The sequence below is a fragment of the Lagenorhynchus albirostris genome, chromosome 1 (genome assembly GCF_949774975.1).
Source record: "Lagenorhynchus albirostris chromosome 1, mLagAlb1.1, whole genome shotgun sequence".
Classification (NCBI taxonomy): domain Eukaryota; kingdom Metazoa; phylum Chordata; class Mammalia; order Artiodactyla; family Delphinidae; genus Lagenorhynchus; species Lagenorhynchus albirostris.
The window spans coordinates 78,113,232-78,126,318 of NC_083095.1; the positions used below are offsets into that span (position 1 = coordinate 78,113,232).

Genomic DNA, 13,087 nt, shown 5'->3' on the forward strand with positions numbered 1-13,087 from the left:
TCAAGTTTGTTAGGTGTGAAGTGGCATCCCATTGTAGTTTTAATTTGCATTGTCCTGAGAACAGGTGAGATTGTGTGTCTGTTTATATGTTTATAAAAAGTCATTTGAGGGCTTCCCTGGTGGCGCAGTGGTTGAGAGTCCGCCTGCTGATGCAGGGGACGCGGGTTCGTGCGCCGGTCCGGGAAGATCCCACATGCCTCGGAGCGGCTGGGCCCGTGAGCCATGGCCGCTGAGCCTGCGCGTCCGGAGCCTGTGCTCCGCAACAGGAGAGGCCACAACAGTGAGAGGCGCGCGTACTGCAAAAAAAAAAAAAAAAAAAAAAAGTCATTTGGAGTTCTTCTTCCATGAATGTACTATCCATTTGCCCATTTTTCTATTCGTTGCTTTTCTCATTTCTTTCTAGTACTTGTTTATCCTGGATGCTAATCTTTCGTACTTCCTGTGTTTTGCAAATGTCTTCTCCATGTGCTGGCTTATCACTTTCTAGGGGCATCTTTTAACATACATAGTTTTGGTAATTTTAGTGAAACTGAATTTAAAACATGTTTTCCTTTTTTTAAAAAAAAGTCTTGCTTAAGAAATCCTTTTGAATTTCAATGTCATAAAGATACTCTGTTCTTCCAAAGTTTTTTCTGTCATGCTTTTCACATTTAGATTTTTAATCCACTGGAATTGATTCTTATGTACGGTTTGAAATATAAATATTTTTCTTAAGTTTGGATTTAGAAATAGTCTATCCTTCCCTCACAAATTTCAGTACACCTTCAGTTCTCACAATTAGTTTCCATATGTGCATGTCTCTATTTACAGACTTTCTTTTCTGTACTGTTTTATGGTCTACCTTTTTATCTATTAATCAGGGCCAGAGTTTCTTAATTGCAATTCTTTCTTATTATCCTATTTTTGTTTCATACTGCATTTTTAATTATTTAGTATTATCTTTTATTCACAAATTCTTGACTGTGCCGGGGTTTATCCAGCTCTTAAACTTTTCAATAACTATATTTTACATTTCTGTTATTTCTAAATTTGTAGTTACCTATTGTTACTTCTTTTTATATATATTTTTCTTACTATGCTATTATTGTTTATAGTGGTTGGTTGTTATTCTTTCATCTTGGTAAGAATTCTAAACATTCCTAAAATATTTTAAATGTTTAACATTTAAAATTTGTATAATTTTCTCTTCCAATTGTTGATTTTGTTGCCTGTCTTGATATTTAGGGTTTCTTCGTATGTGTTGGAAGTTTCGTTTGAAGGCTCATGGTATATAGGTTGCTTTTCTAAAAGAAAGTTTTCCCTTCCCCCTTACACTTGTCTGTTTTACACGTGGCTCACCTGGTCCTGACAAGACTCCCGGACCAGAAGTTGGTCCAACAGTGGTGTTTTGGGGTTCCCAGCCCAAGGTGGTGATAGGGACTGGAAGCTCTAGTCACTGGGGACAGGGATGGACAGGGCTTGGAGTCTGGTCTCAATCCCTGCCTATAGCCTCCTGTTTAAGCCCCCAGGCAGCAGTTCACAGCAACTACTTCTAGGTTCCTTTTACCATCCAGGAACCCCACCTCGTCCCTTTTTGTAAGCCGAAAGCCTAGGCTAGAGCTGTTTTCCTGCCCCACAGAGGGCCCTGTTAGCCCTGCTGCTCTGCAGTCACCTAACTCCAGGCCATCCTGCCCGCCTCTGGAACTGGGGCTCAGCAGGCCCAGAACTTCAGGCCCAGAGCACCACTTTGCTGCTCTAGTCCATTTCTTGTTTCTCCAAGATGTTATCCTGTTTTAGTACTCACCTGTGACTCTTAACTTTCTTGCTTTTTACTTTCGATGTCATTGCTATGCAGGTTAAGGAGGAAACTAAAAAATGTGAACCTATAACAACTGAAGTCTCTCGGGTCACGACTTTTTTGGAAACCTGGTTGGAAATGCCCCTTACTTGTTCTAATTTTTCTCATATAGCTACCATATCCATACTAGTCCATCTTTCATAGCAAAGAAAAAATGTTCATTTCACAGCTTTGGCCCATCCTCCTCCTCCCTGCCCCCCCCCCCCCCCGCCCCCAAATCTTTAAGGCATTACTGTGCCACTTGGTAGCAAGTTTCAAGTTTCAATATGAACTATAATGACTGCCACCTAGTGGCAGGCATTGGGTACTTTCAGTTGCAGCCTAAATTTTATACTGACAGGTTGTGTGCCTCTGTAGACTTGTTTTGTAGCTTTCAAAACTACATAGATAGATTTAAAATGGATAACCAACAAGGACCTACTGTATAACACAGGGAACTCTGCTCAATGTTATGTGGCAGCCTGGATGGGAGGGGAGTTTGGGGGAGAATGGACACATGTATACTTTGCTGTGCACCCGAAACTGCCCCAACATTGTTAATTGGCTATACTCCAATATAAAATAAAAAGTTAAAAAAAAGAATGTATATATGTATAACTGAATAAAAAAATAATTAAAAAATAAAACTACAAAGATGGAAAGGGGGAAATAAAGTTTAGTGAGCTTGTATTCCTGGAGTTCAAAATATTTGGCTTAGTATCTCCATTTTAACAGAACAGAAAATAAGGGGAAGAGAAGAGGACAAAGTGAAAAGGCAAGTTATCCAAACATTGGCAGCTAGAATTTGATTTAATGACTGGTTTTCCCCATGGCGAGCTGTCCATTAAATGGTGCCAGGTCCTGAATACCTACCTTGGGAACCCAGGTAAATGTCAAAGAAACGTAGCCATAAATTTGCTGACCTTTGTACATATTTTACATCATCACCCAAAGACAAAGAGACTCAAATTGTTGTTCTGAGCTCATTTTATGAGTATTAAAGGATATAAATGTGTTGTGTTTTTCCCCCTCCATTGATCTTCTTCCCCAAGCCCTGTTCTCTCTATATTGGTTGGTGAGACTCCATTCCAGTTATTTAAAGCTTCCAACATGGTATGAGCCTCTAAATAGTAAACTTGGCTGGAAGCAACATATGTGTTTATCAGCTATTGCTGCAATAATGCTGTGTGACAAACCATGCTGAGATCCAGTAGTTTTCAATAATAGGCATTTATTTGCATGGGTATAAAGGTCCAATGTGGTTCAGCTAAGCTAGACTGGGCTCTTTAAGGCTGTGCATAGACTGGGCTTGGCTGCCGACTCTGGCGAGGATTTAGGTCTGCACAGCTCTCTCTCTGGGACCCAGGCTGAGTCAGTAGTAGCTGCCTAGGGTATGTCCTTCTCTTGTGAAATAGCAGGAGTGCAGGAAGCAAGCCAGACTGCGTGCAAGCAAATGTAAATGCTCCTTACATCGTGTCAGTTCACATTCTGCTCGCCAAAGCCAAAAGCCATAGGAAGTATTCTATCACATCCCAAGCAGAAAGGGGAGATGGAAGTGGATGAATATTTGCGAATGGTGCCCTAGTTTTCCACTCCTACATATAAAATAATTGAATGAAATCGGATGAAGTCGTTTAAGAAAATAAAGTCTTAATGCACGGATACCGAAGTTATAAGTGCCAAAAGCTTCGTAGACATGTCAAAGATGTACGCCAGAAGCTTTTTAAGGCTAGAAGTGCGTGCCGTTTACTTTCTCATACCCAGTGCTTAGTTCAGTGCCGGGCTTATAGAGATACTAAACACATGGATGAAAGAGCTACCAAGCAAACTGGTGGCCTTGAAGAATTGGGATTTTCTCCCATCTTTTAATATTGGCATTTTTATATTTCTGCCTGAAAACATCCTAAATGTTCTTGAACAAGGAGAGATATTGAAATATGATCATTCCTAAGTTCATGGGATTTCTCCCTTCTAGTGTCAAATCTTGTATTCTTCTGATACGGGAACTAGTCATCTCCCTTGTATACGTATATAGAACAACGTAGTACGTAGATCCATTGATTTACGTAACTTCTACGTGGCCTCATCCTTTTGGAAGAGGCAGGATGGACCTTCTGCCGAAAATTTGCTTCAGATGCCAAAATTGACTGTCCTCCCTCTCTCTCTCTCACTGTCTCACTCTCACTCTTACACACACACACACACACACACGTACACACACACACACACACACACACACACACGGAAGGTTTATCACTAGCATAATGAGACTTCAGAGGAGAGCAGGGCAGGCCTCTCAAGCTGGCTGGAAAATGCCTTGAGAGAGGAAGGGTAGGAGAGTGGCGTGGGCTTTCATGGTGTTCATGGGGCAGAGACGGGTTAGGGCGGGGCTGAGGATCCTGCTCGTGGGCAGTGGCTTGTGTGTTCGCATTCCTTGCTAGTGTCAAAGGCTTTCTAATCAGATTGCCCAGATGTGGGGCACAGGGGAAAAGGTAGAGGTGACGCTTAAGAAGCTGTCAGCAGTCAAAGATCAGAAAATGAAGTTAGACTCCTTATTAAACGCTTCGCAGCACGTGTGTGATTGTTGAAGGCCCGCTGATAGAAGGTGCTGTATTGACATTGTACTGTGCGGACCGGCTGACAGCTGCTGACTTCGATTTCACCCCACTTTGTTCTCTTGGTTTCTGCTGTTTCTGATGGGTACCACGACAGCCATCCCTTTTCCAGATGGTACAGTTACTGTGGAGTGTGTCGTTGATGGGCCTCTAGTGAGGAAACTGATGTGGAGAAGCTACTGGGCACCCAGACCGGGCCGCATACTTTGCTTATTAAACATGAGAGCTCAAATTCGACTTTATTCTTAGATATTGGAGCAGCTGGTCTGTGATGACTTTGCCTTCCATGACCAGCGCCGTTTTCGTTAATGTTAGAGATGGTTGGCGGAAGTTCCTGCATTCATTCATGGATGAGTTTGTTTGCATGTTTATTCATCTGTCGGTAACTGGCATGTTTTCCGAAATGTCATTTATTATGTACTAGTGTTACTGACCAGGGTTCTTGGCCTCCTTTATCAATAGAAATTGATCAGAGGCCAGATGAGAAATTCAGGCAAGGCTTTATTGGGACTTGTGCTGCAGCATGAGGGAGGGAAAACAAGTAACAGATTCCCTTGCTCCCTGAGGGAGGATAAGCCTGGCCCTTAAATGGGGTGAGAGTAGGGGTGGATTGGTGGGTCAGGCTGGAGGAGTGGCCTTGGTGGTCTACCCACCCTTGGCGGTGCTGTGTGCAGGGTGCATGCGCAATGCCCTGCTTTTGCTCCCGACTCCTTAGAAGTGGCCCCTGGGTTTTTGGTCATTTGGTATCTTGTTCACAATTTGCCCCAACTGTGCATGTATGCAGTTATTTTTAGTCACTTATAGTTTCTTTGTATTCTGTTGCTTGAGGAGACAGTTTGTCCAGGTGCAAGCACTGCAGCAAAGGGTCCCAGGTCTCAGCCTGTCTCACCAGCTCCTTAATTTGGGGCATATACTTATACTACTTTTATTATTTTTTAATTTCTTCTTTAAACCAGTTGATTTTTTTGCTTTGTTTTATTTATTTATTTTTTTTGTGGTACGTGGGCCTCTCACTGTTGTGGCCTCTCCCGTTGCGGAGCACAGGCTCCGGAAGCACTGGCTCAGCGGCCATGGCTCACGGGCCCTGCCGCTCCGCGGCATGTGGGATCTTCCCGGACTGGGGCACGAACCCGTGTCCCCTGCATCGGCAGGCGGACTCTCAACCACTGCGCCACCAGGGAAGCCCTGCTTTGTTTTTACTTAAATAAAATTAACCTTATCTTAAAGCAGTGATTCTCAAACTCTAGCATGCCTCATCACTTGGAGGGCTTGTTAAAGCATCTTCCAAGTTTCTTAATGAGTAGATCTGGGGTGGGCCTAAGAATTAGCATTTCTAAGAAGTTCCAGGTGTTGCTGATGCTGCTGGTCCAGGGACTAAGCTCTGTCTTATAACAGTGTCTTATCAACACTGTCTTATAGCAGTAATACTCATGATAGCTTGGGTTTTATGTGCTAGTTTGATTTTTTTCTAATGCACATAAAATAAATATTCAGCTGTTAAAGTCCAGCTGTCTATTATCAAAAAGAAATGAGCTCACTCGTGTGCATGCAACACTTTGGAAACACTGAGTAGTCTCCAAACATAATTCAGAGGAAGCGTCCTTTAAAACTGAAGGTACGTACTTGAACGTGTTTCTGAACAATATAAGGCAGTGGGTGAAGCCAACGTGAGACACACGCAGTGTACACATTAGAGTCCGTGGGCAGGAATAGAGCCGCGGTTTTCATTTCGGGGGGAAATCAGAAATTCTCTAATTCCCCAGCTGTGTGCATAATCCAGTTTTGCCAGTGTCATGTGTGTATGGTAGGGAGGGACTGGGATATATAGGATGTGTGTGTAAAGAGAGAGTATAAATGAAAACCAGATTTAACCACAAACTGGTGACTGAAGGCCTGGAAGTCTCCATGGAGAAGATGGACAAATCATAGTCACATAACTTGCTGGAACCATTCATCATGACTCACACTGTTCGTGTTGACCCCGGACTTATCAAACCTCCCTGTGATTAAAAATACCCCGTGCCCCTTTTAAAGAGTTAGGGAAAAATTTCCCAAGTTTACAAGTGATTCTAGTAATTGGATAAAGCCAACAACCTTTAACGTTCTTAGGCATTTTGAGTTTTGTTTATACCTGATGATGCTTACCCAACCATGAGAACAACAGTAACTCACAAATAAAACAAGCAAACAAAAACTCTGTGGAGGCAATAGCACAGGTTCTTTGGGCTTGAATGACATCATTGGTACTGACTAGCATGTGGTTTGGGGGGAAGTTGTTCAACCTGTGCACCTCAGTCTCCCCATCTGTAAGATGGGCCTTGATATAAGATCCACCTTGTGTGATGTGAGGATGGCACGAGTTAACCTCTGTAAAGTGCTTAGAACAGTTGCTGGGAAACAGCACCCAGTAATGTTATCTATACCCTTATGTAAATGAGAGAAGCTCATTCAGTCCGTGATAAACTGCAGCGGGGGTTCCCACATGCCCCCACGTTACACAGATCATCTTTAACTTTGCTCTTGGTGAGGTGGAGAACACAACCCTGGTATGGTATCTGGCAGAAAGGACATTTTGTTGTTGGGAGCTGATCAAAAACAAAGGTTTGTACAATAAAAAGGGTCACTACCAATTAGATCAAGTACTTGACTAGAAAGAACTATATTTTTATGGAGGGAAGTTCTTACTTATTTTCCTCAAATGTTGAATCCTGTCAGTCAGGATCCCTTTTCCTTTTTCTGTCTTTCCATATTATATAGTATTTTCTTAAAAGACATTCTTCAGACTTCTTTTTTGTGGGCTCGATTATCTGAATCCATTTGTTAGTTTCCACTGGGGCTAATGAGGCTTCAAAGAAGTCTGCCATTTTCAAGCCCTGATAGTCCAAATCTCTGTTCCTCCTTTTCACACATTCATAGAATCCCCAACTTACTGAATTTCAGGGTTGAGTTCTCTCTCTCTCTCTTTTTTTTGGCCGTGCAACATGATATGCGGTATCTTAGTTCCCTGACCGGGGATTGAACCTGTGGCCCCTACCGTGGAAGCACGGAGTCCTAACCACTGGACCGCGAGGGAATTCCCAAGTTCTCTCTTTTTTTTTTTTTTTTGCGGTACACGGGCCTCTCACTGTTGTGGCCTCTCCTGTTGCGGAGCACAGACTCCGGACGCGCAGGCTCAGCGGCCATGGCTCACGGGCCCAGCCGCTTCACGGCATGTGGGATCTTCCCGGACCGGGGCACGAACCCGTGTCCCCTAGCATCGGCAGGCGGACTCTCAACCACTGCGCCACCAGGGAAGCCCCCCAAGTTCTCTTTTTAAGAAACAAAAACATCCTTCATGTTGAGTGGAGACCTCTGCCTCCCCATCATCACCCCCAAGAGACAGGGAAGATTTGCCTTGGCCCACTCCAAGGCATTTGCAAACCCAAAAAATGTGGAGGGAGGGGATGGCCGCGAACAAGACACAATTGAAAACTACCAACCAACTATGATTCGTTATTCTGTAACCTTTATATTCTCTTACCAGTCTCTTATGAACCCTCAAAGTGAGCATTCCACTAGTGAGGGCCTTAACTTCCTCCTTCTGCGTGCTGCCCAGAGATTGTATTTTGTCATCCTTGTCAGGAACGGGGGTGTGTTTTCTTGCCACCTGTCGCACTGGGACTGTTGGCACAAATACTTGTTTGAGGAGGAAATGAATCAAGATTTACTGGGTGTTAGCTTTGCAGTGATCTTCATCAGTCTGTTGATTAGTCATAACTATATCCGTCACACCCTTACAGGTACAATTTACACAAAATGAATCATTTCCAAATATATTCTATGTGATTTCTATTTAGGATGTAGACGTTATTCCCAAGGGGCATCAGTTTTGCAGGAAGGTTGGTTTAGCTAAGCTTCCTTTGTTTACTTTGTAGAGACTTGGAATTGATTAAGGTTTAGATATTGATCATCATATAGGTTAGGACTCAATATGTATACCGGACGCACACTTACTAAATTGTTCTATTCTTATTTGATCCACCTAGAGACTCTCTTATGCCTATATGATATTCTTTATATGATATATGAGAAAATTATTATAACCAGAGTGACCTTTTTTCTTATATTTTTATGTTAGGTATACATAAAGAAAACGGTATAGAAGGCGTAGAGGTTAAAGAATAGTTTTTCAATGAACATGCTTGTTCCATCATAGCCCAACTCAATTCCTCCTCTCCTGGATGCCACCATTATCCCGACTTTTGTTAATATGATTTGCTTTCCTTGTATAGTTTTTTCATTTGTGTACTTAGGACTAGGATTGTTGGGTAAGGAGGTATGAATATCTTCAATTTTATCAGAAAATGTCAAACGTTTTCCATAGTGATTGTACCGGTTTGCGCTCCTGCCACAAGGGTATGAGAGTTTCCATTGTTCCACATCTTCACCAGCAGTCAGTTTTGTCCAGCTCGATCCCTGATGACTATTGAGAATGAGCACCGTTCAATTCATCTGTTACTTGTATGTCCTCTTTTTAGAGTGTCTATTGACATTTTGGTCCATTTTTCATTTTCCATAGTTTTTTAGGAACTATTTACATATATTTATACTAGATCTTTATTTGTTCCAAGTATATTCTCCCACTCCGTGGCTTGTCTTTTCTCTCTCTTTATGGGGTATTTTGATGAAAAGAAGTTCTTAATTTTAATACAGTCAAGTTTATTAGTTTTTTTTCCTTTATATGTGATGCTTTTTTGAATCTTCAATTCCTCCCTGCCCTGAAGCTATAAACATATTATGCTATGTTATCTTATAAAATACTTACAGTTCCATTGTTTACAGTTTAGCTCATTACATGGTATAAAGTTGGGATCCAGTTTTCATGTGAATATCCACTTTTCCCAGCCAATAGTTATTGAAAAGACTCTTACTCTAAAGAAAGATCTTTTGTGCTGCTTCTGTCATATCTAGTGACCATAAATTTATGTTATATTTCTGGGCTCTCTAGTCTATTTGTCTGTCTCTTATTCCTCTTTCAGTACCACACCACCTTAATTAGGTTGTGATATGGAAAGGTAATTCTTGTTAGATGGTAAGGCAAGTTGTCTTACTTTGATATTTACTTGGAATTTCTTGGCCCTTACTGGCTTTTTGCACGTTTGTGCTTCAATAAGCGTTTTAGAATGAGCTCCTTAAGTTTGAACAAAACAAAAACCCTTAGAAATGTTGAATGGGATTGCATTGAATCTGTAGATCAATTTGGAAAAATAAACATCTTTACAATATTTAGTCTTATCAAAAACATGGCTTGCTCACTTTCTGTGTCTTTCTCGGTAATATATTTCAATATAGTGTTTCTGTTTTCTCATATGAAATCTTACATATCTTTGGTAGGGTTCTTAGTACTTTATGCTCTTAGAGGTACTGTGTCAAGTGTTCTTTGTTAAACTGTTGCTAATATCAGGATTGTTGTATACTGATTTAATATCCAGCAACTCTACTAAACTCACATATTCTAACATTTTATCTGCAGAATCTTTTGGAATTTTCTAAATACACAATCATAGTGAATAATGGCTTTATCTTTTCCTTTATTATATATAAAAATATGTGTGTATGCACATGTGTTTCTTTTTTTTCTTGTCCTACTGCATCTGCTAGTGCCCTTAGGAAAACAATGAATAGAAGTGATAGTAACAGGTATTCTTGTGTTATGCTGAATCTCTTAGGGAAAACATTGAAAAGTTAAATACTTGTAATATTTAAAAATTAACATATTATAGAGTTAACTTTTTTCTTTTTGGTATGAAAATTCTGATTCTGAGTTTTAACCTGATGTATAGATTCATGTGACCACCACCATAATCAGGACGGAGAATAGTTACATCACCTTCAGAATTCCTTTGTATGCTGCCCCTTTGTAGTCAAACCTTCCCCCCATCTCTAACTTCTGGCCACTGCTTTTCTGATCTGTTCTTCATCCCTATGGTTTTGCCTTTTCCAGAATGTTATATAAATGAAATTAAACAATAGGTAACCTTCTGAGACTGACTTCCTTCACTCTGCATAATGCCTTTGATATTCGTCTTTGTTGATGTATCAGTAGTCCATTCCTTATTATTGCTGAGGAGTATTGCATTCTATGGATATACCACAGTTTATTTATACATTCACCCATTGAATCATGCATGATTTTAGCTCTGCAACTTATTCAGCTTCCTTGGATAAGCTGCTTCTCTATGCACCAGTTTATTCATCTGTAATGGGGATAATGTACCTACATCATAGGGTTATTGTGGGGACAAAATGAGTTAATACATATGAAATACTTAGGTAAGGCTTGATATATAGTAAGTGCTCAGTAAATGCAATCCATCATTATTGTCCCCAATATCAGTAAAGATTTTGAGGTAGAAAACTTGACAAGTTCAAGGAATAGCAAGAAAGCCAATGTGCCTGGCATGTAGTGAGAGGGGAAGGTGGCATGTAGAAGGTATGTGGGTGTAAGGTCATGAAAGGCCTTATGGACTGCCGCAGGGAGTTTTTTGTTTTTTGTTTTTTTGCGGTACGCGGGCCTCTCACTGTTGTGGCCTCTCCCGTTGTGGAGCACAGGCTCTGGACGCGCAGTCTCAGCGGCCATGGCTCACGGGCCCAGCTGCTTCGCGGCATGTGGGATCCTCCCGGACCGGGGCACGAACCCGTGTCCCCTGCATCGGCAGGCGGACTCTCAATCACTGCGCCACCAGGGAAGCCCTGCAGGGAGTTTTGATTTTACTCCAAGTGGAAAGCCAGGAATGAGACATGATCCAATTCATGCCTCTAATAGATCGCTCAGGCTTCGGTGAGGAGATGAGTTAATGGTGGTGGTGGGAATGAAAGCATATTACCGCGGTGGTCCAGGGAAAAGATGGTGGTGGTTTGACCCTAGTGGTGGTTGTGGGGTTGGTGAGAAGTGCTTTGATTGAAGGTAGGGTTTGGATGTAGAACCCACAGAACTTGCTGAGGGATCGTAGTTCAGTGGAACACATTTCCCATCAGAGTAGTGGTGTGGTTAGTCACGGTTATCAACAGCAACACTCCTCTCTCTCACAGCTTTCCCAGAGATTTTCCTCATCCACTTTTTAAAAAAAATTTTTATTGGAATATAGTTGATTTACAGTGTTGTGTTTCTGCTGTACAGCAAACTGAATCAGTTATACATATATCCACTCTTTTTTAGATTCTTTTCCCATATAGGCCATTACAGAGTATTGAGACAAGTTCTCTGTGCTAGACAGTGGGTTCTTATTCGTTATCTATTTTATATATAGTGTGTGTGTCATCGGCTTTTGAATTGAAACCTAAACTTCCATGCCTGAATTTCTGGAATCCATCTGAAGAAATAGCATGCCTTTTCATACATTTTTAAATGACATCTAAATGACTTCTTTCTTACTCATAATCACATCCCCAAACACATTTGCGTTTTAAAAAAAAAAAGTAAAGCGACTTATGCCACAGCAAGTTTTTCTTCTAGCGTTTTGCTCTGTGGTTCTCTGCAGCCTGTAGAGTGCTGTGACTGACCCCACATTCTTAGTTGTCCCGCTGGAAATAAAGTCGTCCCGGGTGCTTCATGCTTTGCCAGCGGAATGGTAGTTTGAGTGGTTGGCAGGAGTTCCTGTGTACACTTAGGACTTATTGTTGGAATAAACATTATTAGACTCAGACGAAAATTGGACCAGAAATTTATTTTTGTCCTCCTTTCAACCTCAACTCACCCTAGAGTCTCTCATCCACGTGACAAATGGTCTTGACTTTCTGAAGTGATCTAAAGATTAAAATCAGCCCTGGGTACTTGCTTATTCAAATGGAGATTTCTTTTTTTTCTGGGGGGGGGAAACAGTTAAAAATAGAGTTCTGTGATCTCACGTAGAGACGTTTTCTTTTATTTCCTGTGTGTCTGCTCTTAACATGACTGTATTTGTTCTTTGTGGGGCTTTCACTCCTCAAAGACAAACACCGGACCCGGTCTTTATCTGGAACACTTATTATACCTTTTCTTTTTTTTTTTTTTTTAACCCTATCCGATTTGCTTAATTTGGGACGTCTCATAATTCAGGATTTGCTACATCGGAGTAAATCTCCCTTCTATTCTGAGCTTCTTGCTCTGGTTTGCCCCCGTTTCCATCATCTCTTATCAGGTTAATGTCCAACTGTGGTATTTATTTACTCAGTTGACTTGTAGGAGGGCCTCTGGAATCTTGGAAATATTCACTTGAATTTTGTGCCTAATTTTGTGCTTCTTTGTAATTGGCTTCTCTTGTGATTACAGAATACCAAGCTGCTATTCTACACCTGAAGAGGGAGCACAAAGAAGAAATTGAAAACCTGCAGGTATATCTCTTTGATTCTCCTGAACTGGTTATCTGAGACTGATACTTGGTTTTCTCATGTGCTGAAGTAAAGACTCTGCTTTTGTTGACATATTTACCTAGACAGCATCTGCACCTTGCACCTGCCACCGGGCCTTGAGTTTATCCTGGGGATGAAAGCCTTGAACTCCATTTTTAATAGAATTCAATTCCTATTTAAAAAAAAAAAAAATACCACAAATGCATTTGGGAAAAGGATTTGATTGGAGACAATGATGGTTTTATTTGGAAAGCAGGCAAGAAGATAAGAGTATTTAGGCTTTTAC

General features: G+C 41.3%; 1 protein-coding gene across 2 annotated transcripts in view; it reads left to right on the forward strand.

The window, feature by feature from the left end:
• The window catches only part of FMN1 (formin 1), a 397,262-nt gene that overhangs the window by 138,609 nt on the left and 245,566 nt on the right, over positions 1-13,087 (forward strand). For both annotated transcript variants that reach the window (XM_060146914.1, XM_060146923.1), the window contains one exon: positions 12,722-12,783. In XM_060146914.1, the coding sequence (XP_060002897.1) occupies positions 12,722-12,783 (62 nt within the window). The remainder of the gene's footprint in view (positions 1-12,721; positions 12,784-13,087) is intronic.